Source organism: Rhinolophus sinicus, chromosome 14 (genome assembly GCF_057876585.1).
Source record: "Rhinolophus sinicus isolate RSI-liver-muscle chromosome 14, RSI-T2T, whole genome shotgun sequence".
NCBI lineage: Eukaryota > Metazoa > Chordata > Mammalia > Chiroptera > Rhinolophidae > Rhinolophus > Rhinolophus sinicus.
This window is the reverse complement of record NC_142514.1, coordinates 88,120,259-88,147,385: the sequence shown is the minus strand read 5'-3', so window position 1 is coordinate 88,147,385 and position 27,127 is coordinate 88,120,259. Positions and strand designations below refer to the sequence as shown.

Genomic DNA, 27,127 nt, shown 5'->3' with positions numbered 1-27,127 from the left:
TCGCTTTCGCGTACACACCCGCGCAAGCTCCAAGCTCTCAACCCGGCACCGGGGCGGGACTTCCGGTAGGCCAAGCTTTCCGGTAGGGGCGGGGCCTCCGGTCGAGCGCAGGCCGTAGTGCGAGGGCTGTAGGTCCCAATTCATCAAAACACGTGGCGCTCACTTTTGGCGTGAGGGCTTCTGAGTGGTTTGCGAGGCGGCCATCTGCGGAGAGGCTGTTGGGTCGGCCGCACATAGAACCGTCTCTGTGCGGCTCCTGTCCCATCGCAGGCCCGGCGGCCTTCGGTGGCGCTGAAACTGCGCTCTCGGTCATGGACTACCGGCGGCTGCTGATGAGTCGGGTCGTCCCCGGGCAGTTCGACGACGCGGATTCCTCCGACAGGTAGACGGCGGTTGAGTACACCGACTTTGTTGGGATTTTGCTCTCTCTTCCGCCACCGCTCCCTTGGGAGTTAACACTTGTTTGTGGTTTAGGGGGAGACTGATAATTCATCACTCGGGGCCTCTTTTTACAGCGTTTCGCGTCTTTCTCCATCCCAGCAGTGACTTTCGTCCTAGTTTACGGCAGTCAATGACAGCCACTTGTCTAGGGAGTCCAGGGCTCCCAGGTTGGTTGGTTAGCATCGCTGAGAGGCAGAGATGGGGATAGCGGTTGGGAAACAGGTTTTTGAGCTTTAATTACATTCAGCGTTCAAAAAATATGTGAGCACCTGATGTGTGCCAGGTTCAGTCCTCGGCGCTGGAGATAGTGATGAACAAGATAAACTAAGTCCCTACTGTCATTGAATTTTACTTTCTACTTGGGAGGGTGGGTAGACAAGTACATAGCGGCATTTAAAAAACAAAAATCAGGTAATAATATATACTGTGCAGATAATTAGAATCAGTTGATAGGCCAAGTTATGATTTGGTCAGGAAGGGGTTAAGTCCAGAACTGAACAACAATGAGCTAACCTAGGGAAGAGCAGAGAGAAGAGCCGTTCAGGAAGAGGGGACAGCACTTGCAGAGTCCCAGCTGTGAGATCCCTCTTGGCTGTAAAAGGAAGATTTAGAGGTAATTGTGCCTAGAGCACAGCAGAGGTACTTGAGAAGATTGGTGGGTAAACAATATATAAGTGAGAAGGGGCCAGATCGTATAGAGCCTTACAAATGATGGTAAGGAACTGAGATATTATTCTAGGCTCATAGAAAGCCATAGGAAGGATTTTAGCAGGGGAATGACATCTGGTTTATGATTTAAAGGAATTACTGTGCTGTGGAGAGGATGGTTTTGGAGGGCAAGAGTGGAAGCTGTTCCAAAGTAATGAAGTAATTCAGTTCAAAGATGGTGAGAGTTAGAGATAGGACCATAGGGATATGTTTTGGAGGTAGAAGTGACAGTTTGCTGGTAGATTGCATGTGAGGTATGAAACAAAAGGAATTAAGGATAACTTTTACTTGAAAGCAGAATGAACCAGAATTATTTTGGAATCCCCTCCCCCCAAAAAAAATATGATTTTTACTTTATGTTTACATTAAGATTTCATTACATGGCCATTTTATTAATCAATTGGAGATTTTTAGTAAATATATGTTGATGGCTTTCGATGTGTCAGATCTAGTGTTAGTTGGTAGGGATATGTTAGTAAACCACTCTGACACAGAGATTCACTCTAGCAGGGGAAACATATTAAATAATTAGACAAATGATTTGTATTAGAAAGTAGTATAAAGGAGAAATCGGTGAAGAATAGGGAAGACTTCCCTGAGCAAGTGATAGTAAGCTAATACTGGAAGGATAAGTAGGATTTAGCCAGAGAAATGAGAAGGGCATTCCAGACTTACGTTTACAGATGAGCATGCAAAAGACCTTAGTGAAGAAGTTAAGGGAAAAAAGAAACGCAGCCTATGTGACTGATGCATAGTTAATGGTAATGAGTGTACACTGGTTTACCATCCATCACTGGATATTATAAAGGTAATCCAATAGATTTTGCCTCCACCCCCCTGCCCTTGGGACTTTGGGCAATTTCTGGAGACATTTTTGTTTGTCACAACTGGGGATGGTAATGCACTAGTGGCATCTGGTAGGTGGAGGCTAGAGATGCTGCTAAAAATCCTATGAGGTACAAGACAACCTCCCACAACAAAGAATTGTCCACCAAGGTTGAGAAGCCCTAGTACAATTGAAGGAATAACTTTAACATGCCACTCTAGGTCATTGGCAAATGAATGATTAATTTATGGATTATGTTTATAAAATCCTAGTAAATAGCAGCTGCCTAATGATTGTTTGTTCTCTTCCACCCATGTCCATGGAGATTTGGAGTCCTGTAAGCCATGGCTAATTAGTAAGTCAGGATTGGGGCGCCGGTTAGCTCAGTTGGTTAGAACGCGCTGCTCTTAACAAGGAGGTTGCTGATTCGATCCCCACATGGGCCACTGTGAGCTGCGCCCTCCACAACTAGATTGAAACAACGACTTGACTTGGAGCTGATGGGTCCTGGAAAAACACACTTAAAAAAAAAATTCAGGATCGATCATCTGAATTTACTTAAACTCACATCTGACTTTTTAAGCTGGTAGTGCATATTATCAATTGTTTTATATGGTTTCTGACCTTGTTCTCCACATGAGAGGTCAAAACTAGTAGTACCTCTGTTGAATCTGACCTGCAGACATGTTTTGTTTGGTATGCACAGTGTTTTGTTAAAATTGAATATGCTAGTTAACGGGGAGATTTCACACAAAAATCCAGATTTCTGGCTTCTCTTGAAAAACTAAGAAGATATGGTAACACTGGGTCTGAATTCTCATATGGCAAAAACAGACCCTATCGTGCTCTCTCTACTTGGGGCTTGTTCTCTAGGTTTGACAATCCCCACTTCTGTTTAATTATACCCAGCCTCCTTCTCTCATTTGTGGTGCTTATAGTCACCATTTCTTCCCTTCATGAATAAGGGTGATCTGATTTCTTTGTGTAACACAAATCTTGAATACAACTCCTTTTGTTGTAAAGGGGTATTGAGTTCAAGGTAAGGCTGCTTTAGACTTATTCCCAAGTTTTGTCAGAAAATTTTTTTCTCCCCTCTTGACACAGATCTGAATGGTTTTCCTAGAGTCAGATCTGGCGTACTGATCAGAGTCAGTTCATTCAGCAGAAACAGTAACAGTATAAATTCTAACTTCATGAAGGCAGAGGTGGATTCAACCTGATATACCTCTTTAATAGGACCCAGAGAATAAGCAAACAACTGGAACAGAACTCTGAAAAACAGGAGAACTTGGTGTTACGATGGAGTTTATTGGGAGATATGTTATAAGGGAAATGTTTAGATTTATTGGCATAGATTAAGCTATTATGTCATGAATAGATTCATATGTAAGTCCAATTAGAGTATGTGTAAACATGATAAAACATTGTTATTTCTAGTGAAAACATTGACTTGAAGACAATCAAAGAGGAAGATGGTGTTCTGTTTGAAGATCTTCAAAATAATGAGAAGATGGGTGAAGGTGAGATAGAAGATGAGGAGGAGGAGGAGGAGGAGGAGGAGGAGGAAGATTATGATGATGATGATGATTGGGACTGGGATGATGGAGTTGGAAAACTCACCAAGGGTTGTATGTCGATTGGAAGGAGTAACCCACAGGTATTTTATAAACGATTCTGTACATCTTCATGTTGTTTGCTTATGTCTTCTTGTATAAAGGGACTTTTTGTAATTCTGGAATTGAGTAAGAAAGATTTTCTTCAGGTTATAATAAGTAAATTTTAAAAGTTATTTAAATTGTCATAAGATAATGAACTTAAAAATCTGCATATGAAAGGACACAACAGGCAGTTTTCTACAAATGGTTAAGAAACATGGAGAAAAAGTTCAACTTTATTAGTAATTAAAAAAATGCAGATTGACTATGTAGAGATGCCATATTTTCACTTCTGAAACTGACATAGACACAAAATATATAACTGATGGTTCACTAAATACATACAGTTATTTGGAGGATAAACTGGTATGTGATAAAAGCTTTGAAAGCTTACAAAATAAACACTTTGACTCGGCAAGTCTTTTAGGAGTGTACCAAGACTTAGTTACAAGAATGATCCTCCAGTATTGTTTCTAGTAGAGAAATGTTGGAAACAACCTTGACTAAATTTACTATGGGGTTGGTTTGTACAATGGAATATTATGCAGCCATAAAATGGGTTCCAGTGGAAGACTATATTCATGACATGGAGATATGTTCATGATCTACCATCTTAGACCATCGTGCTAAGCACAAGGTAACAAGCCATGTAGAGCCTGCTCACACTGAAGTACCAAGTGTTCCAGAGCCGTAGGATTAACGTGGTGCCTCTTACTGGAGCATAAATGTTCTTAAAAGGATAGGGAGGGGAAAAAAATCATAAATGTTTCTTTGAAAATTAAAACAGCTATATCGTGGACTAGAATGCATGCGTTTTTAAAATAACTAAAGAAATTTCACACTTGTGATCTTGTTTTGGTAACTCCTCCATTGATTCATTGGTAAGACATTGAGCAATTTCAACGTAAGAGTATAATTTCTTTTAATAAAGCTAGGGAAAGCTATATGTGCCTAAGTGTTAAGTATTATCTTTGAGTGCTAGAATTATAGGTGATTAAAATTTTACCTGTGTTTTCTACTGTGAACATGTATTATTTTAACTCAAATTTTACTTTAAAAATTATATTTAATAGAAAAATTTAACAGTTTTATGCAAACAAACAACTCAGCCTATAGATTCCAGGCTTAGATAGCAGGATTGAATCAGTAATTGTTACAGGCCCTTTTTATCTGTACTCCATTCTCTTATATTTGTGGGTTCTGGATGTCTTCTCCCCTTTCTTCTCTTTTTGCTATTTAAGTTTCTGTATAGCACTAGTCTGAGTGCTAAGCCTCATTCTTAATCTTTCCTTTTCTTGAGCTATTAGGCCCAAAATGAAATTCTTACAACCTGTTTATTAATGGTCTTAGCTCTATATTATACACTTTGAGGGTATAGTAACATTCTCAAATTTTAGATCTGTAAACCAGCCAAATCAGAAAAATGCATTAAATTTTAATTCATTTGTAATAATGAGGAATACATTGTAAAGAGATTTAAAAAAAAAAGAAATCCAGATTATATAGACTCTTTGTTTTCACCAGTAACTTTAACCTTCTGTTTCAAATGCCTTTAAAAAAATTTCTTGAGCAAATTTGATTGATTCTTAGGGTACTCCTCTTAAGTATTGATGTTTTAATAGTTAGCTATGAACCAAGGGGAAAAAAAAATGCGATGGTGAACCTTAGGTTTGTATTTATAACTAGCGCCTTATACTCTGGAACTCATTTCTTCTAGGCAAATCGACAGCCTTCCAACTACAATTCAGCCAAAATGTCTACTCCAGCAGACAAAGTCTTACGGAAATTTGAGAATAAAATTAATCTAGGTGAGTTTGTAAAATACATTTCTTGACTGGGCTATGAGGAAATTTTTCCAAAACCATGAAGTGTTGTGAAAGTTTTTTAGCTCAAGAAATTAATATATTCAGTGTTACTGACTGAATAATGCTTAGAGAAAATAAAAACTTAGTAATTTAAAGCATTGCTTCAAGGGAAGGACTTTAAATTATGCCTTTTTAGTCCTGTTTTCTAGGCTGTTGTACAAATACAAAGTTGCAGATACCCATTCAAGTTACTGTCTATATTGTATTAGATTTTGTAGTCGGTTTATCTCATAGGATATTGAAAATATTAGGATATTCGATATAATTACATTTTGTTTACCAGAGACGTTTTATGTAGGCATTAATCATTGAGTGAGCTCCTGAATGCAAAGAATCAGTATGGTAATTTGAGCTACCACCTCTTGAGAAATACAAGGTCATCTTTCTCTTGTAGACATTGACTTGTTATAAACCTAGCACAGCATCTCACCCTACCATTGCCTATCATGGACCTATAATTTGGAATGACACTGACGTTTTTAGAATTAAACTTGGAATTTGGGCAGTTATATTATCTATATTGGTCATACAAAATACTAAGTGTCTGAAATTCAACATATGCAAATATAGTATTTTTGAGGGGTTTCTGGGTCTACATTTCTATGGCTCAAAAATTATAACTATAGTGATGAAAGTGACACGTTATTGAGGAAACACAACTTAGTGTTTCTTTAAAAACAAACAGTTTTTTCATTGCTAAAATATATTCTATGTATAGTAAAACATTTAGAAAATTAGAAGAGGAGGAGGGGTGAAGGATCCTATTCAGAAGGACTGTTAACGTCTTTCTGTTTTACATATTGTTTACATTGTGGATTTTTTTCTATTTTTAGATAAGTTAAATGTTACTGATTCTGTCATAAATAAAGTCACGGAAAAATCTAGACAAAAGGAAGCAGAAATGTAAGTAATACTTTAACTATAAACCATGGCTGATAGGTACTAATTCTAGACAAATTTAGCATCTTGGTCATAATTCTTTTGCAAAGGATGGTTTGGGATTTTTATATACTTAAACCTTTTTCTTTTAAAGCTTAAATGAGGGTATTTTGTGCATTTGTAAGTTGAAAATATTAAATGAGTTTTACTAAGAAATATATGGTAAAACTAATCTTATGAAATTCATGGATGTGCTATCAGGAAGATAACAGTGTTTGTAAATTTCTGTTGAAATGTTTAAACTGTTAAAAGGTTAATATCTTACAGCATAAAAAACTCCCTTTTTAGAATTTATTAAGAATTGTTCCCTTCCAGGATCTATTTTTAAAATTTTAAGGGAAAATTTAAAATTAAATAATGATATGACTGAAAACAGTTTCTATTTACATCTCTGTTCTCAAAACCCATTTTTAAGATCTGGCTAATTTCTATATGCTAATAACTAAGACATTAACAATATTATTATAGAAATTGACACAAGTAGCAATGCTAGTACTGAACTTAAAATTTTCTTCTGACTAAAAGCCAATTTTTTTTCTGGTTTGTTGCTATACCCAAGAGATACTAGCTTTTTGAGAAACCCCATAGTCATTTATTTCATTGAAGTGTTTGAATCTTTATTACTAGTTTAGGTTAGTGTGTTAATTGAGTCAATTAGTGTATGAGCCGAAGCTAATCAGAGTCTGCATTTTAATACAGAACTCAGTAACTGTCTTGAAGTGATGTCTTGTGTCTTTGTAGAAAAGGACTCTAGAGAAAGCCTTATAAATGGTTGTAATTCTGTACTAATAGAATCATTAAAGTTTTTAAGGACACTATTGGCTCAATGTTTTCTTTTTTTCCAGCATAGTTCACTTTATCCCAGCTGTTCTTTTTATTTAATGCTTCCAAAATATGGATAGAGGTGTGTTTTTTTTTTTTTTCCTTGCTGCAGATATGCTCCTTTTGCCCTAGGGAACTAAATTGCTTATTAAGGGAAAATGAAAGAAGTTACAGTGATTGATGAAAATACATTGAAATCATGAAATCTCTTATTAAAGAAACTGCCTACTTAGGAATTGACTGGAATGATGTACATTAGAAAGTTTTATTTTGGCTTCTCTGGCTGAATTTTGACTGTCACTTATACTTTTTTGTGTTTGGTTAGGTATCGCATCAAAGATAAGGCGGACAGAGCAACTGTAGAACAGGTACAATTTAAATGTGTTTACAAGTTACTGTTTTAAGGTAGCATTTCTTTTTTCTTTGAATTGTGGTTTGCTTTCATCCCTCTTGCTTAATGCTATGTTCCCTAAAATGACTCCTATATAAAATTACTCCTTCTTACAGAGTTTAGAGATCTACATTTTGCTTTTTTTATATTAGGAGTATTATTAGACAGATTCGAGTCATGCACCCTCTGTGAAGCCACCATGCTATGCTTTCATCTTCTGGGGGGAAGCAGAATTGACTATAAGACCTCTGAAACAAGATCTGCAGGAATTTTGTGAACTTTCCTAGACGACAGATCATGTATCTGCCACACAGCAGGGTTGGTGGTAGTGTGTGTGAGAGAGAGAGACACGTAATGCCTTAAAATTTTCAATGAGCAATCCCTTACTTGGTTTAGAAAGTATGCTTCTTTGATTCTTTCTATTCAAGAATGGGGGAAAATCTGCCCCTAGTTTTCCCACATGTAGAGGGTTGTAATTGGATGTTAACATTGACCCAGATTTCTTTTTTATTTTTCTTAAACTTTTATTTATTTAAGTGTGTTTTTCCAGGACCCATCAGCTCCAAGTCAAGTAGTTGTTTCAATCTAGTTGTGGAGGGCACAGCTCACAGTGGCCCATGTGGGGATTGAACCGGCAACCTTGTTGTTAAGAGCATCGTGCTCTAACCAACTGAGCTATCCAGCCATCCCAATCCGGATTTCTGATGTGAACAAAGTGATTAAAAGGGTCAAAACATTGCTATGCACTCTACCTCCCTTCTCCCCACCCATACACATATCCACAAACAGATTTTGGAATAGTAGCCTCTTTCACCTACAGGTCCTTGGTTTCAGACATAAGCACCCCTTCTATTTACCTCAATCCCCAAGGGAGTAACACTCAGCCTGAGCTCTAGAACCATTTGCACAATTGAAGAATTTCACATTTGGGCAGGAGGGGATCTGGGATCTGTGTCTTCATTGTCCTCTAATTTGTTTATTTTGTGTGATTTCTTTTTGCGATTGAAAACAAAGTGTGGTCCAGCTCAGAGAAAACAAAGTGTGGTCCAGCTCAGAGAGATGAGGCTGTTTTAATTTTCAAAGAGCCTCAAATAACTCAGACAGGAAATCCTTTCTTTTTCTCTTTCAAAATTTGTCTATTTTTTTTTTTTTTAAAAGCTTTGGAGGTCATGTCCCTGGAACCAGGCTGTCTTTTCTTTTCTTTTCTTTTTTTAATTTTATTGGGGAATATTGGGGAACAGTGTGTTTCTCCAGGGCCCATCAACTCCAAGTCGTTGTCCTTCAATCTAGTTGTGGAGGGTGCAGCTCACTGGCCCATGTGGGAATCGAACTAGCAACCCTGTTGTTCAGAGCTCGTGCTCTAACCAACTGAACCATCTGGCCACCCCTCAAAATTTATTTTCAATGAGCGTGTACATTTTGAGTCTTAAGCTGTCTTTATGAACCATAAATATGTAAGTTTATTCTATCATATTTCTATTTTATTTTTTTATTTAAGTATATAGTATAGTTGGTACATAATCTTATATTGGTTATATTAGCTTCAGGTGTACACTGTAGTGATTTAACATTTTTATACCTTGCAGTGTGACACCCCACTAAGTCTAGGAATCATCTGTCACCGTGCAAACATCACAGTATTATTGGCTATATTCCCCTTCCCCTTTTCACCCATCTCTCCACCCCCTCCATTCTGGTAATTATCCCTTTGGTCTCTGTTTCCGTGAGCCTGTTTTTGTTTTCTTTTGTTTTTACATTCCACATATAAATGAAACCATATGGTATTTGTCTTTCTCCGCCTGACTTCATTTAGCATAATACCCTCTAGATTCATCTATGTTGTCACAAATGGCAAGATTTAATTCTTTTTTATTGCTGCATAATATTCCATCCACAATGGAATAAATACTATATATTACTACTATTTAAACATCTTTATCCATTCGTCTATCGATGAACACCTAGCTTGCTTCCACATCTTGGCTATTGTAAATAATGCTGCAATGAACATAGGGGTGCATATATCTTTTCGAATTAGTGCTTCGGTTTTTTGGGGGGTAAATACCCAGAAGTGGAATTGCTGGGTTATGTGGTATATACATTTTTAGTTTTATAAGGAATCGCCATACTGTTTTCCATAGGGTCTGTACCAATTTGCAGTCCCACCAGCAGTGCACATAGGTTCCCTTTTTTCCAAATACTTGCCAATACTTGTTTGTTGACTTTTTTATAATAGCCATTCTGACTGCTGCGAAGTGGTATCTCATTGTGGTTATGATTTGCATTTCCCTGGTGATTAGTGATACTGAGCATCTTTTCATATGTCTGTTGGCCATCTGTATGTCTTCTTTGGAGAAATGTCTTTTCATGTTTTCTGCCCATTTTTCGATCTGATTGTTTGTTTGTAATTGAGTTGTATGAGTTTCTTTTATAGTTTGTATATGAACCCCTTATCAGATATATCATTTGCAAATATATTCTCCCATTCAATGGGTTGCCTTTCTGTTTTGTTGAAAGTTTCCTTCAAAACTCATTCTGCAAGGCCAGCATTACCCTGATACCAAAACCAGACAACAACTTTACAGAAAAAGAAAAGTACAGGCCAATATCCCTGATAAACATAGGTGCCAGAATTAAAAGGATTATACACCATGATCAAGTGGGATTTATACCAAAGATGCAAGGGTCATTCAGTATCTGCAAAACAATTAATGTGATTCATCATATCAACAAAACCAAGGATTAAAATCATATGATTATCTCAATAGATGTAGAAAAAGCATTTGACAAAATTTCAACATTCATTTATGGTAAAAGCTCTCAATGAAGTGGGTATAGAACGAACTTACCTCAACTTAATAAAGGCTATATTTGACAGGCCCATAGCTAGCATTATACTCAGTGGTGAAAAGCTGAAACTTTTTCTTTAAAATCAGGAACAATACAGAGATGCCCACTCTCCCCACTGAAGTCCTAGCCACAGCAGTCAGATAAGAAAAAGAAATAAAAGGCATCCAAATAGGAAAGGAAGAAGTACTGTCACTGTTTGCAGATGACATGATACTATATATAGAAAATCAAAAGTCAGTAGAATTAATAAAAGAATTCGGTAAAGTAGCAGGATATAAAATTAACATCTGTCACATTCCTATACACTAATAAACAACAATCAGAAGGAGAAATGAACAAAACAATCCCACTCACAATTGTATCAAAAAAAAATAAAATGCATAGGAATAAACTTAACCAAAGAGATAAAAGACCTGTATGTACTCTGAAAACGATAAGACGTTGAAGAAAGAAATTGAAGAGGACACAGATGAACGGAAGGATAAACCATGCTCGTGGATTGGAAGGATTAATATTGTTAAAATGACTATACTACCCAAAGCAATTTACAGATTCAGCGCAGTTCCTATCAAAATCCCAAGTTCATTCTTCTTAGAACTAGAACAAATAATCCTAAAATTTATATGGAACCACAGAAGAACCCACATAGCCAAAGCAATCTTGAGAAAGAAGAACAAAGTTGGAGGTATCATGCTACCTGATACCAAACAATACTACAAGTCTATAATGATCAAAATAACATGATACTGGTGTAAAAACAGACACATAGGTCAATGGAACAAAATAGAGAGCCCAGAAATAAACCCTAGTTTACTGTCAGCTAGTCTATGACAAAGGAGGTAAAAATATACATTTGAATAGCAACAGTCTCTTCAACAAGTAGTGTTGGGAAAACTGGACAGACGATATGCAAAAAAAGAAACTGGACCACGCTCTTGCATAGTATATAAAAATAACTTAAAATAAGTTAAAGACTTAAATGTAAGGCCAGAAACCATAAACTCCTAGAAGAAAACAGAGGAAGTAAACTGTCTGACATTAGTCTAAGAAATATCTTTTTGGACACTTCCCCTCAAGCAAGGGGAAACAAGCAAAAATAAACACATGGGACTGTGTCAAACTAAAGAGCTGCACAAAGAAAGAAACCTTCAACGAAACGAAAAGGCAATCCATATTTTGTGTTTAAGCTATTTTGCTACACTGCTCCTTTGTATGCCCCTAACTTGGCTACTTGCCAGTTTTGTAGAAGCTCTGGGCTCTATCAGAAGTGCTCTGCTCAACGGGCTTCCGCCCCCACTACTTACCTGTGTGGTAGAGAAGGAATGGCAGTTACTGGCCATTCACTCACTCAGCTTTCATTTTCCTCCAGTTGTAATGGTTGTATTAATCATTTGGGTTTCAGTCCTGCAGCCTTTTAAGGTTGTTTTGTTTCTGTGAACCTTAAGTTTCTGGTATGATTGCAATCATCTCATTGAAGGAAGACTCTAGAGTAGTTAGATTTCGCTTCTTGACGCTGTCTCACTCCACTGAGCTAGAGAGGCTGCCTGAGCCCTGAGGATCTACTGCGAGTATCCCTTGAAATTGCACGTAAATATGTGGCTGCTTCAGTTTCAGGCATGGACAGGAGCAGGCTTTCATTCATTGCCTTCTGTTTGTTAAAGAGGATTTTGGGATCCTTTTTACTCAAAATTGACTGCCCTGACTTTAAAGGAGACCCCTTCCCTGATTTACTCATCTATAGCAAGAAACTGCAAGCTCTTTTAAAGGCCTACAGAATAAATACTTTAAGCATTATAGCTCACAGTTCTTTTTTTTTTTTTTTTTTTTTTTTAAGTATTTTAAACTGTAAACACCATTCTTAGCTTGCAGGCTGTAGAAAAACAGTCTGCAGCCTGGATTTGACTTAAGATCTATAGGATGCTGACCCCGGTTCAAAGTTACCATATTTTGCCGTGTATAATGCTCACCCACGTTTTTGGTGCAGTCTTTCAGGGAAACAGAATTGTAGTAGTACTAGCCATGTGTAACGTGCATCCTTGTTTTACCCTCACAAATTTAGGGGGGAAAAGTGTGCATTATACATGACAAAATACGGTACATATCCAATACAGTGGCTATGGAGCACTTGAAATGGAGCTGTTCTGAATTGACAGGTGCTATAAACGTAATTACACGCTGTATTTTGAAGACTTAGGGTAAAAAACAGAATGTTAAATCTCTCACTAATAACTTTTTTAGGTTGATTACATGTTGAAATGATAGTGCGTTAGATGTATTGGGTTAAATACAGTACATTAAAACTAATTGTACCTGTTACCTTTTACTTCTTTTAATGTGATAACTGAAAAATGTAAAATTGCCTATGTAGTTTGTATTATATTCCTATTAGCTAATGTTGGTCTGGAGTCAGTTTCTGCTTCCCTTGGACTTGGGAGCCTTTCATTTCCATGACTGATGAACCTGTTGGTTTATTGTCTCTCTGGTTCCTTTGGCCTTCACCTCACATTTTCTTTACTACAAATTGAGAAATATTTGGTATTATTCTTTCTGAGCTTTCCATTTTCTACATTTCTTTTTAGGTGTTGGATCCCAGAACACGAATGATATTATTCAAGATGTTGACTAGAGGAATCATATCAGAGATAAATGGCTGCATTAGCACAGGAAAGGAAGTGAGCTTTTCTTGGGATGCCTGAGTGGTTTTTGTTTTAGATGCCTGAATGTTTTCATGTTAGTTTTCTTATTTTAGATACCAAATGAAACTAAGGTACTTGGTAAATAAATTGTGCCTTTAAAAAGAAAAGAAAAAGCTAATCACAAGTCAGGACAGTTTAATCAGTGTTGTAAAAATGGCTTTCTTAGTTATGACTAGGTAGAAAGTTGTGCACATAACTGTCTTCACTCCCATTCCTCTACTGTGTCATGGAGTCCAGCTACTTGTGCGCCGCAGTAAGCTACACAGTCAGGTTACTGCAGGCCTCCGTGCTAATCAGATCATTACTGATAGGGATGGGATTAAGGTCTAGTTACTATGAGTCAGTGAATGTCTTTTTCTTCTTTTTTTTCTTTATATATGGATGTGGAGAAAGACAAACATGATGTTTTTATTTTATCTTATTTTATTTTTATTGAGGAACACTTTTTCCAGGATGTCAAGTCGTTTTTATTTATTTGTTTATTTATTTATTTTTTTAAGATTTTATTGGGGAAGGGGAACAGGACTTTATTGGGGAACAGTGTCTACTTCCAGGCCCTTTTTCTGAGTCAAGTTGTTGTCCTTTCAATCTTAGTTGTGGAGGGTGCCATTCAGCTTCAAGTTGTTGTCCCTTCAGTCTTAGTTGTGGAGGGCGCAGCTCAGCTCCAGGTCCAGTTGCCGTTGCTAGTTGCAGGGGGCACAGCCCACCATCCCTTGCGGGAGTCGAACCGGCAACCTTGAGGTTAAGAGGACACGCTCCAACCAACTGAGCCATCTGGGAGCTCAGCGGTAGCTCAGCTCAAGGTGCAATGTTCAATCTTAGTTGCAGGGGGCACTGCCCACCATCCCTTGTGGGACTTGAGGAATTGAACTGGCAACCTTGCGGTTGAGAGCCCACTGGCCCATGTGGGAATCGAACCAGCAGCCTTTGGAGTTAGGAGCTCTAACCACCTGAGCCACTGGGCCGGCCCCAAGTCATTGTTTTTAAATCTAGTTGTGGGGGGCGCAGCTCAGCTCCAAGTCAAGTCATTGTTTCAATTTAGATGTGGAGGGCGTAGTTCACTGGCCCATGTGGGACACGAGCCAGCAACCTTGCTGTTAAGAGCACCACACTCCAACCACTGAGCCATCCAGCCGCCCCTTATTTTATTTTATAAGAAGGGCGCAGCTCACAGTGGCCCATGCGGAGATCAAACCAGCAACCTTGGTGTTACCAGCACCACACTCTAACCAACTGAGCTAACCGGCCACCAAACATGGTGTTTTTAAATTAGCAACTCATTCTATGAGAAGCAGTTCTCAGTAAAATTCAATTTATAAATCATGAGATGTATGAGTAAGAATACCATCAAATATTTTCCATATTCTTGATATAAAAAATGTTTAAAACTACTTCTCACGTGTATTTAAATTGGATTTTACTATCTATGTAAATTGGTGATCTATTTACTGTATTCTTTGGTATGATGTTTCATACTTTAAGCCACATTCAAAAGATGATCGTGTTCCTTATGTTTACTTCGGTTCACTTGACTTTTAACTTTTGAGGTTAGAATCAAATAGATTGAAAAAGTGAAATACTGTTTGTAGTTATTAAACACAAACTTAATTTTCTTTGTTTCTGACTTAACATAGGCTAATGTATATCATGCTAGCACAACAAATGGAGAGAGCAGAGCAATCAAAATTTATAAAACTTCTATTTTGGTGTTCAAAGATCGGGATAAGTATGTAAGTGGGGAATTCAGGTGAGCTCAGATTTTTTTATTTTCAACTGGCTTAATTTCTATATCCTAAAAAATAAACCCTAGAATAGTGGAATGATTCAGATGACAAATATTTTTCTCGTTCAAGATTTCGCCACGGCTATTGTAAAGGAAACCCCAGAAAAATGGTGAAGACTTGGGCAGAAAAAGAAATGAGGAACTTGATCAGGTGAGTGTCTGGGTGTGTGTCTGGGCTGTGCCCGCATACTGGCCGCAGATCCCAGTGTGTTCTCTGCAAGGACAGGGACGCAGGGGGCTGCTCAGTTCCATTAGGTCTGTTGGGTGAGCAGAAGTAACCAATTTCTGGACGAGGAGGACTACCTTACCTGCGCTAAGAACCCATGACAGAAGACTTCTGCTACAATTCGCAGTTACTCAGCAAGGCTGGGTCATTTAAAAAGCCTTGGAAGCCATGTGAAAACATTTAGAATTTATACTGAGGGTAATAAGGAGCTGTTACAGGATTTGAAGCAGGGAAGTGACTTAATCAGATGGTGAGAATCTCTTGTCATTTCTTAATAGGTATTGGAGTTTTAGACAGTCTTGTTAGGTCCTAAACTCTTTGTTTATTGGTTTCCTTTTCTTATTTCAGCCCAGTTTTGGACACATTTATACATTCTTTGTTTGCACTGACACATTTGTATCAGGTAAAGGCGTCTTACCTAGTTGAGATCAAGTTTTTTCAAAAATTTGAAGATTTGTTTTTCCCTCTTTCAAATATGTTTGAATGTTTTATATGTTGTACATAGGTGACATACACTGGATATTTTAGTATTAAGTGCTACTACCGTGTTTCGCCAAAAATACGACCTAGCCAGATCATCAGCTCTAATGCGTCTTTAGGAGCAAAACGTAGTATAAGATCCAGTATTATATTATATATATCATATCATATATATCATATGTTATATCATATCATCATCATCTTATAGACCAGGTCTTATATAAATTTTTGCTCCAAAAGACACATTAAAGCTGATGGTCCGGCTAGGTCTTATTTTCTGGGAAACATGGTATTTGTTTTGAAAGTCCTTCTGAAATCTTGTGCTCAGTTAGCTATTAGGTATGAGTCCAGGTATTTTTGCTAACTGTTGTTCAGGCTGATCAACTCCAAAGATAATTGTGGACATATCTGCTGTATTTCATGAACTCCAAGATGCACTTTTTTTTCATAGTTTAATATCTCTGGAATTAGGTTGGATGTTAAAGGCTACAGGATGTTGTAGTTGAATTGCCAGTATTTTGTCGTTCTTGGTGGTGCCACTTAAAACACTGGTGTCTTAGATTTTATGAAATATAGTAATAAAATTGAGAGGCCCTGCTGCTGTTTCCTAACAGTAATATTAATCTTGTGTGCTGTAGCTGCTGTAATTTGTTTTAGATGCTGTTTCGACTTTTCATTTGTCCTTTTATGTTTTAATCATAGGCTAAACACAGCGGGGATCCCATGCCCAGAGCCTATCCTGCTAAGAAGTCATGTTCTTGTCATGGGTTTCATTGGTAAAGATGACATGTGAGTATGTGGAAGGCCTAATAATTACGTGCTCAAAATTGTAGTTTTAAGTGCTCTGAATTATCCAATATATGACTATTTCTGATTTAAATGGCTTCTTTCATTTTGGAAGATTTTTTTATGACTTTCTTATTGTATTAGTGCATAGAGTTACTAATTTCATCTACCTTTTCAAGTCTCGGAATGCTTCAGATTAACAAAGTTCACCCTGTTTTGGAGGAATATTTTATACAGGAAGCTGGGAAAGGACCTGTTTGTTGACAACTTTTTAGAAAGTGCATCTGTAGTGAACCATATGGTACAGTGATGAGTTATACGAGGGAAGTACATGTACTGATGTAGCAGAAACAAGAAAGCTTGTTCTGGGTCAGTCTCTCTCAGTCGTCCATTTTCTTTTTATGCTAGGCCAGCGCCACTCTTGAAAAACATCCAGTTATCGGAATCCAAGGCTCGGGAGTTGTACCTGCAGGTCATTCAGTACATGAGGAGAATGTACCAGGATGCCAGACTTGTCCATGCAGATCTCAGTGAATTTAACATGCTGTGAGTACGTTCTATCCCTTAGGAACCTCCCATAAGTTGTTTCATGTCCTCTAAAAAAATAAAATCCCAATCCAAGATGTCATACTAAATTCGGAAGTTTTAAAGTTGGCTTCCACATGGTCATAGTATAGGGTGTTTTTCCTGCCTTTGGTGACCTTCATCATTGAATGGAGCACTCTGATCATAAAGGACTTGGGGAATTTGCATCCCTTGTTAGTCAAAGTGGCCTCCTCTCCTTCCCCACCTTGTTCATTTTACTAATTATCTCCCTTGCTCTTAAAAGAGAATTGTTTAAACAAAGAACGTAGGAAGTAGTGCTATCCCACCCTCCCCACATGTGTGGCCCTTGGGTTCCATAGTGGAAGCGTGCACATGACTGATGTGTGTCACGGTCCCCGCACGTCTGGCCCCCAGGTACAGCGGTGGGGATGTGTATATCATCGACGTGTCTCAGTCTGTGGAGCATGACCACCCACATGCCCTGGAGTTCTTGAGGAAAGACTGCACCAATGTCAACGGTGAGTGGAAGCTGGAATATTCTACTACCTTGTTGCTGTGTGTGAATTCTGGACTCTGTTAAACTGTTGAGATAAAACATTGGCGCTGAATCATCTGATGCAGTGATACTTAATACCATTTTCTGGGAGAGTGGTACCTTTTTATTTCTTTGTTTCTCTATAAAATTGTCGGGACAATCACCTTTTCCCTTGTAAAGCTCTCTTACATTTCCTGCTGACAGATTTCTTTCTGAAGCGAGGTGTTGCTGTGATGACTGTGCGGGAGCTCTTTGAATTTGTCACAGATCCGTCAATCACACAGGAGAACATGGACGCGTATCTGTCTAAGGTGAGACGGGCAAGGAACGGGAAGAACAGAAAATAACAGTCATTTGTCTTTATGTAGCACTTCCTAGGAACTCAAATAGCTCAGCATAATGTTCGTTCATTTTGACAACTTCCTCAGACCTTTTTCTTCTGATTTCACAGATGGGGAATCAAAACTACAGTGAAAAGCCAGTGATAGAGCCAGGTTTCTTGGCTAATCATCAGGCCATATTGCATAGACTGTCAAAGTTCATGCATGTGTAGTAAGAAACTTACTAGCTTTTGGCCATCGATTCCTTTCCCTTGTTTCACAGAGGCCTTTCTGAATCACAGACTTTTTAAAATTGTAAAATACACATAACATAAAATTTACCATTTTGAAGTGTACAGTTCAATGGCATTAAGTACATTCACATTGTTCTGCAGCCATTACCACCCTCCATCTAGAGAACTTTTTTCATCTTGTGAAACTAACTCTACCCATTAAGTACAAACTCCCCATTTCTCCCTCACCCGCCCACACTACTTTCTGTGTTTGTGATGTGGCCTACTCTAGGTGGAAGCATATAAGTGGAATCATACATTCTTTGTTTTTTCCTGGCTGACTTCCTTCACTAAGCACAATGGCCTCAAAGTTCATTCATGTTGTAGCATGTGTCGGAATCTCCTTCTGTGTGAAGACTGAATCATATTCCATTGTATGTATACACCACATTTTTTCTTCCATTCATCCATCGATGGACATTTGGGTTGCTTCCACCGTTTGGCTGTTGTGAATAATACTGCTATGTACAAAGGGAGTACAAATCATATAGTAATTCTACTTCTAATTTTTTGAGTAATAGTCATACTGTTTTCCCTAGTGACTGTACCATTTTACATTTCCATTAACAATGCACAAGGATTCCACTTTTTCCACATCCTCACATCCTTGAAAGCACTTGTTCTTTTCTGGTTTTGGTTTATTTTGGGGTTTTTTTGGTTTGTTTTGGTGGTTTTTTTTCTGAGTAGCTATCCTGATGGGTGAGAGGTAGTGTTCCATAGATTTGATTTGTGAAGTTGAGCGTCTTTTCATGTGCTTGTTGGCCGTTTGTATGTTCTTCTTTGGAGCAATGTCTGTTCAAGTCTTTTGTCCGTTTTTTAATCAGATTGTTTTTTGTTGTTGTTGAGTTAAAGGATTTCTTTACATATTCTGAATATTATTAATCCCTTCCCAGATATGATTTGCAAATATTTTCTCCCATTCCATAGGCTCCCTTTTCACTCGGTTGATTGCATCCTTTGATGCACACAAGTTTTTAATTTTGATGTCCAGTTCATTTTTTTTCTGTTACCTCTGAATCATAGAATACTGAACAGATGAATGTATGCCCCTACACAGGTTTTCAGGTTTCATCATACCGTTTCACATTTTCCCCTTTCCCTGGACTGCCTTCCCATTTCTGCCTTTCTTCATCTTGCTTTACCTAATGAACTTTAAAGCTCAGTTCAGAAAACTTTCTCGAGGAGAAATCAGGCAGAGATAATTATTTCCAAAGGTGTACAGTCATCCATCAGTATCTGAGGGAGATTGGTTCCAGGGCCCCCATGGAGACCAAAATCCGAGGATGCTCAAGTCTCTTGTATAAAATGGCATGTAGCCTACACAGGCCTCCCTTATCCTTTAAATCATCTCTAAACTACTTGTAATTCCTAATGTTACATAAATGCTATGTAAATAATTGTTATACTCTATTGTTTAGGGAATAATGACAAGAAAAAAGTCTGTACGTGTTCAGCACAGATGCAGCCATCATAGACCTAACTACATAGTGCACGTCAGCAACAATGTCGTGTTTCCCCGAAAATAAGCCCTAGCTGGACAATCAGCAATAATGCGTCTTTTGGAGCAAAAATTAATATAAGACCCGGTCTTATTTCATTATAATTTAAGACCGGGTCATATAATAATATAATATGATATAATATAATATAAAATAAAATACATAATACCAGGTCTTATATTAATTTTTGCTCCAAAAGATGCATTAGAGTTGATTGTCCAGCTAGATCTTCTTTTCAGGGAAACATGGTGTTAACAGTCTTTTTCGAATATTTTATATCCTAAGGTGGCTGAATCTGGGGGTGCAGAGCCCACAGATGCAGATACACAGATAAGGAGCCGACTGTATTTTCATAGTATGTGGCTCTATAATAGAAGTAGTCACTCTGTATTGTTTCTATATTAAGGTGTTTTTTTGTTGTTTTGTTGTTTGAAATTTTGTCACCCTCTGCTAGACTATGAACTCTTAAGGGAGAGGAGTTTTAATCATGTTCTGCCAGTACCTAATCAGCACCTGGCAATAGTAAGTGATCACATGTGAGTTGAATGAATAAATATCACATTATTTTTATTCCTAAATTCTTCCTTAGAACAAAAAGTTACCTGGTACCACCATTCTTTCCTTTTTTCTGTATATTCTGAATAGAGTAGAGAACAAATCTTCAGTTTTACAGTTTAACAAGCCAAAAGAATCCTATGGAATCTTTGTCACATTCTTCGTGCTGGTCATTGTTTACTCAGATTGCTCTCTTTGGTGGTTTGTACTGCAGCAGCATTAGAGCCATATACTAACAATTAGAGGGCAGTCTACCTTCTCTTTGATTCCCATCATTGACTGCTCGGGAATTCGGGAATGGTTCTTTCATTCTTTGGATCTCAGTTTTCCTTTAGTAAATATTTTTGCTAATTTAAAAATTAGTAAAAGTAGTATTACTTGTGAGGAAGGAGCTAGGCATCCCCTGAGACTAGATGAGTTTGATTTATTCTTTTACTTTGGGGTTGATGGTAACCCTTTTGCTGAGGACTAACATGGAGAGCTGATCTGACCACGAGAGGATACCCAGTCCTTTCAGAAGTGTGAAGAGCTCATACCTACGAAGATTAGAGCAGATGGATACTAAAATTGGGAAATGGATGTTAGGTTCTATAGGTTGAATGTGAAGGAAAGTCATTTTTGTTTTCTTTCTAAGGCCATGGAAATAGCATCTCAAAGGACCAAGGAAGAAAGGTCCAGCCAAGACCATGTGGATGAAGAGGTAAGATTTATTATGTATTCATAGCCTTGGGAAACACTTGTGTTTTGAGATATTTTTTTAATTTTTGTTGTTGTTGTTAGGGCATGAACTTGATTTTAATAAGCAGTTTTTTAAAACGATGATAATATTTCCTTGAGATGTACTATGTTATGTAATTGTTGTTTAACTCAACATTCTATTACATCATTCCACTCAGCAGCCTATTAGCCCATTGTCCTAGAGAGGGACATTTTAAAGAACCTGTTGGAGTATATGATTCAAGAAGGAGGAGCCTGTTTTAGTTTGCAAATGTGAATTTTTAAATGATTTAAATATTGATTCCAGTAACATTGTAGATTTTAAATATGTATGTTTGTTTGGTTAAAAAAAGACAAAAACTATTTTAATCTTGGGAATCAGCGTATTTTTTGTGAAGATGATCCATAAGCTATCCATATGATCCATAATATCTCACAGCTATTAGTGTGATGGATGAATGTAAGGTATCCTGCACTCACCAGCAGTTCTGAACCTTTTTTCACCAGGGCACAGTTATAAAATGTTAGAACATGTTCCTTTGTAAGGCACAGCCAGGCAGCTCCATTCCTTTCTCTCCCACTCAGAAAAGCTTTTTTGGAATCAGATGAGGGGAGAGAAGTTAGGCTAAGGGAAACCTTAAATTGTATTTCGTCTTTTATCATTAATAACGAAGTACTGTTAGCACAGGGCTCCAGCGTGTGCAAGCAGCCTGGCTAGAGGCAGTGTTGCAGATGGTGAGGACAGGTGGTTTTATGACTCGATGGGCATGAGGATGCTGAGCGAATGTGAGAAGTATGTGGGAAACAGTTTCGATTTTACTTTTCCTCTGTGTGTGTTAGGTGTTTAAGCGAGCATATATTCCTAGAACCTTGAATGAAGTGAAAAATTATGAGAGGGATGTGGATATAATGATGAAACTGAAGGAAGAGGACATGGCCATTAATGCCCAACAAGACAATGTGAGTGGCTTGGTTTGTACAGCACGCAGCTTTGCAGAGAAGCTCCCATCCCAAACCTGCAGTCGTGAGTGTTCCCTTCTAACCTACTGAGATGGCTGATTCCGTTTGCATTAACATGTCCTCTGTGCACATTGGACCTAAGGGAAATCATTGGTATTTATGAAAGGAAATGACACATTCAAATGAGTACAACAGACTATAATTGCAGAAGAAGGAAGATTTGTATAGAAGTCTAGCATATAAATGATTCTTATACTAGATCCATTAACATATACCGGGGGTGCCAAAAAAAAATATGTACACAGTTTAAGAGATGTTATCTATGCTCAAGCAGTAGTTTGCCGTAATCAGAAGTGTCTGGATGCTGATGGTAACCAGTTTGAGCACCTCTTGTAATTGCAGAAGTCAAACGTGACTTGTATTCATCTTTTGTTATTGGTATATATTGAGTACTACAATTAACACAGTTTTTTCCTTTCTTAAAATGTGTATACATTTTTTGGTACATTTTTTGGTATATTTCAGGGTCTGGAAAGTTTTTTTAAAGAGACAGTAGTAAATATTTTAGACTTTGCAGGACAAGAAGCAAAATTGAGGCTATTATATATGTCATTATATAAAAAGAGAAAAAAATTTCCCCAAAATTTTTATTGATAAAATTAAAAACACTAATAATAATGAATGTAACTTTTAATGATACAGGTCTAATGAGAGGAGAATGGAGTTATCTGGGGGAGGAGAATACCTTTCATTTAATTGAGATTCAAAGTTAGAGTTTTCCATCATCAAATCGATTGTGAGTGTACAGCAGTAAAAACATCAAGCTGTGGGTTAGATTCGGCCTGTGGGCTAGACTTGGCTTGGTGAGGGAGAATAACCTCCATGCCGTGAACTTCCTTTGTTACAGTGAGATAAATTTTTATAATCCACAAGATATCATTTAGCCTACAGCATTCTTTCTTAATATTGGATTGTTTTATTTCATTGTCTACTTTTTTTGTTGTTGATTTTTGTTTTCTTTTTGGTTGCAAGATTCTGTACCAAACCGTCACAGGATTGAAGAAAGATTTGTCAGGCGTTCAGAAGGTATTTATGTGAAAACTCTTGTAAGGGTATAAAATAAATGTAAAGTATTATTAGAATTAAATTAACAATGATATAATTATTAGTAGAGATGCTTTCAAAGTCTGTGGGCATTTTCAGAAATGCCATTTTTGTGTTCATTCTTTTTAAACATAAGACTGAAATACGGAAAGTTATGGTTTACTTTTCATTCTGCCTCTGCATTGTCTGTTATGGTAGCTGAAGCATTGATCCTTTTTGTATCCTGGTCTTCATTTGTGAAGTTATTAATGATAACCATATGCTTCTTGATGTTTTTATAAATAACTTAAAAAAACAGTGGAATCTGGTCTCATACTAGTATGTATGAAGACCAGTCTCATGAGTTTAGCAGTTTTGCAGTGCTGAATTCCTATAGTGTTTTTTCTTAAAACAATCTTGTTTTGTTTTGCATTTTAGAACAGCAGGGATTAATTCTAATTTAAGTAATCATAAAGGTAGTTCTTATTCCTTTTAATGTTTTTAATTAAAGGCTTACGCATGAAGGATCACAGTTTGTTTTTTGAAAATTTATTGTGTCTTTTATGGGAAAAATTGAATTAGGAAAATTCCAGTATTTTGCATTTCTGAATTATATGTAATAGGTATTATTGGGCAGTTGTGCTTTGAATTCCACAGCATGAATATTTTGTTTCAACCTGATAGGAAATCTTTTTGTACAGTTGACTTTTAAATGTTTGGTTTTTTTCTTGTCCAAATGTTTGGTTTTTTCTTGTCCTTTCTTGAAAGGACAACCTCATCTTTTAAAAATAGTGACTCCTGCTGCTTTAAAAACTGCTAAATTTCAGGAAAACAGTGAAAATTTATTTCGTTTAAATATTGTCTTTCCTCTTGATCGGCTTAACAATAAGTGTTACTTGAAATTTGATTCAGAGGAAAACAGCTGTGAAGTTATCTGAATAAGTATTTGTTACTTCTGTCTGTATTTCACAGTCATCACCGCATGACAGCTTTTCAGTGACGGACCTCATGTGTGATTGTGGTCCCATAAGATTACAATGAAAAGTGCTATCGCCTAGTGACGTAACAGTGTCATAGTGCAACACATCACTCACGTGTTTGTGGGGATGCTGGTGTAAACAAACCCCCTGCGCTAACAGTCAAGTAAAAGTACATCACATACAATTACAGTAGTAGGCCGCACCTCCTAGGGGTGTGTGAGCGCACTCTGTGATGTTTGCATAGTGACAGAATCTCCTGACTGCCTTTCTCAGAACATATCCCCGTCGTTAGGCAGCGCATGACTGTGCTTCCAAATCCCAACTCAGCCTACCTCCTTTGCTGGAGTAGAACAGTTCTGTTGTTGCTCTAGGTCACGAGGTACATCCCAGTTTCTTCATTTGGGCATCTTCTTGGTCCTTATTGGAATGGCTACTTTCACCCTTCCTCTCTGATGTTGATTCTGTCGTTTTGATGTTTCAGCACAGGCTGTTGTTTTTCAATGTATATCTGACAAGCTGACATCTGAATTCTGGCATTAACACATTTAATACAATAGATAACTGATTGGTTTAGAATAACATGGTTCTGTAATATTTTCAAGGTCCCTGCACTCCTAGAAAATCAAGTTAGGGAAAAGACTTGTTCTGATTCAGAAGATGCTGGAAGCGCTGAGTGTTCTGATACAGATTCTGAAGAGCAAGGAGACCATGCCTGCTCCAAGAAACCCACCACTGACCTTGAGGTTGATAAAAAGGTTTGCCAACAACACAAATTTCCTTGTTCTTTAACATGGCAGCATAGCCACACTCATTTCTCTTTGTTCAAGTATCTAGATGATGGTGGCTGAAAGCATCATATTGATTAATACGTACCTCTAATTGTAGTTTCAGTTCTTAAGTGTGAACTTTGCTTTCGGTGGTAACATTCTCTAGAGACTGGGCTTCTCTAAATGGCTCGTTGGGCAGTGCACGGGGAGAGGACACGCTAAGTTCAGTATATTGATTAGGAATGATGGTCATTCACTTCAGGTACAAATGATGTTGGAGTTGCCCCAAGGTGAGGTACTGAAGAGCCATTTCAGGGGGATTTATAGCCCCGCCCAGTGTTTCCCGCATCTAAGACTATTTCTTCCACTCCTAGCTATAGACAGAAGAGACACTACTGATGGAAAGATACGTGACAGCTGTGTAACTATTATTCTTCATTCGTAGCTTAATCCTTTGAGTGTTGGAAAGTGTGGCTCTTAAGACCGTGGCGAGACAGACCCAACTTGCTATTACATTTTTTCTCTTTATCTACTGGAAATAAATATTTTGTCTCTTTCCACCCTTCATTTCTGTTAGAATATGAAACTTATAAAGAAAAGTAGCTGCACACATCCTCATGGATATTTCTGTTTGGCTATCTTCAAATTTTATTAAGATACTTAAAGATAGTTTTCACCCGAAACTCCACCACCAAGCCATAGTCATTTTTATTTTTTCATGTTACACTCATTTTATCCTTTTACATATATCTTTTTCTTTAATTGTAGCAATAATATGAATATTCCAAATGAATGGAATTTTCCTATAAAAAGAAAACCTCATCTTTTAAAAAAATGTTTCCTGGGTGTGCTCAGAGCAGGGGGCCTGAAGAAATGGCTCCTCTGTTTACAACACACCCAACAGGAATCCAGGGTCATTGTGACAAGGGGCACAAAACGTGTGGCCTTCCTATGAACAAACACCCTACATGTGTCCCCCCTGCCCCCCTACATGGCTGCTGGCAGGACCAACGGGACAGGGCTCAATATTAGAAGGAAAGCTGCAGTATTTAGTGGGAAATGTTGCCACTTGGAGCCTATCTAGTCCGTGCATGAGTGGGCCATGGGTGGTCTTAGACATAAAGTAAAAAAAAGTGCTTCCTGCTGCTTTATAAACTACTGAACTGCAGAAAAAATTAAAATTTATTTTGCTTAAATATCGTTTTCCCTCTTGACTGGATTAACAATAAGTGTTACTTGAAATTCTATTCATAGAATAAGTGTGAAGTTATTCAAATAAGTCTATTTTTCTCGTCTATCTGTATTTCAGATTTTTGTTTCTGTTTTACAGGAAAGAAAAAAGATGGTCAAGGAAGCCCAGAGAGAGAAAAGAAAAAACAAAATTCCTAAACATGTGAAAAAAAGAAAGGAGAAGACAGCCAAGACGAAAAAGGGCAAATAGAATCAGAAGTATATTATGTCCAGTATTTTTCATCATATTTTCCTTGCCTGCACTCTAAGCTGCATCTGGAAGATACGACATTGATTTTAACCAAATGGTTATTACGGCGGTGTCTATGAAGACTGATTCAAGTGTTTTCATATAATTACGTAAAAAGCGCTAAGCTCTGTTGTCCAGATTCAGTCACTGGCTCTGTCTGGTATTGACAGAGGATTTATTTAAGCTATTTTAATGAAGAACTTTGTACAATTTTTTTAATATATTTTTTCTCCAATATGTTTTTGAGGCATCGTAAATATTTAAATGTAACGAACATCCACAACCTTTATGTAAATGCAAAGGCACTTTGGACAAACTTAGGCAAATTGTTTTTGCTATATTTGTACATGCCAAAGGCACATCTGAAGTCATTTGATTAAAAGGCCATGGTTTCTATAAAAGGGAGTTTCACTTAGAAGAGAATTCAGTTGGTTGTCACCGTAATCATTCACTACAGCTTTGTTCTGTATGCTTTGACGTGATGTCAGGTTTTCTGACCTAACCAACTGAGAGTCTATTGGAATTGCCACTTACTGTGTTCAGAAGGGATGTGGGTGGAGCAGGTGAGAGAGGGAGTAGGGTGAGATTGTAACAGCACAAAATGTTGAAAGAAATGCTCAAGTTATTTATTTTTACCATATGCTTTATATTAGTAATGCCTGTTTTAGCCCCTACGTCAGAAACAATTTTTGTCAATAAACTTAGTTTCCCTTAAACTGAAGCTTGCAGCTGATTGTTTGAGAGTTGGTGGGTTATTGTTGGGGGGGCAGGAGTTAACTGAGCTTTTACAACTTTAAGTCGAATTTATTAGGTTCATAATAGCCTCCCTTCCTGACTTTAAAAAAGTTCAAAATACAAAACAATTTCAGTGAAATGCAGTGGTCACCCCTCTAAAATATTCTACAAACAACCAAAGAGAATACA

The 27,127-nt window shown here is 37.5% G+C and overlaps 1 protein-coding gene and 1 non-coding gene across 5 annotated transcripts; both read left to right on the top strand.

The window, feature by feature from the left end:
• Position 1: 1 nt before the first annotated feature.
• RIOK1 (RIO kinase 1) lies at positions 2-26,924 on the top strand. Of its 4 annotated transcripts, none has more exons than XR_012497330.2 (17): positions 2-382; positions 3,413-3,632; positions 5,348-5,438; positions 6,329-6,398; positions 7,582-7,624; positions 13,077-13,169; positions 14,828-14,940; positions 15,047-15,127; positions 16,385-16,471; positions 16,877-17,014; positions 17,429-17,532; positions 17,754-17,860; positions 20,851-20,916; positions 21,774-21,957; positions 22,926-22,979; positions 24,559-24,711; positions 26,054-26,924. XR_012497330.2 is itself a non-coding variant. In XM_019745413.3 (17 exons), the coding sequence occupies exons 1-17, from the start codon at positions 312-314 to the stop codon at positions 26,162-26,164; spliced, it is 1,722 nt and encodes a 573-aa protein (XP_019600972.2). In that variant the 5' UTR covers positions 53-311; the 3' UTR covers positions 26,165-26,924. The 4 variants fall into 4 exon arrangements, 3 of the variants coding, with proteins under 3 accessions (XP_074191361.1, XP_019600972.2, XP_088647518.1); XM_019745413.3 differs by having other exon boundaries at positions 53-382; positions 21,774-21,893; XM_088791392.1 differs by having other exon boundaries at positions 67-382; positions 3,413-3,495; positions 21,774-21,893.
• Positions 25,566-25,695, top strand: LOC141572590 (small nucleolar RNA SNORA11). Its single transcript, XR_012497913.1, has one exon. It is a non-coding gene; the product is annotated as a small nucleolar RNA SNORA11 (small nucleolar RNA).
• Positions 26,925-27,127: the final 203 nt, after the last annotated feature.

Excerpts from the sequence above, each read along its gene's own strand:
- RIOK1 (XM_019745413.3), top strand. The coding sequence starts at position 312 with ATGGACTACCGGCGGCTGCTGATGAGTCGGGTCGTCCCCGGGCAGTTC. Across the intron at positions 6,399-7,581 it reads AGACAAAAGGAAGCAGAAAT|GTATCGCATCAAAGATAAGG; the intron begins GTAAGTAATACT and ends GTGTTTGGTTAG. Across the intron at positions 21,894-22,925 it reads TTAATGCCCAACAAGACAAT|ATTCTGTACCAAACCGTCAC; the intron begins GTGAGTGGCTTG and ends TTTGGTTGCAAG.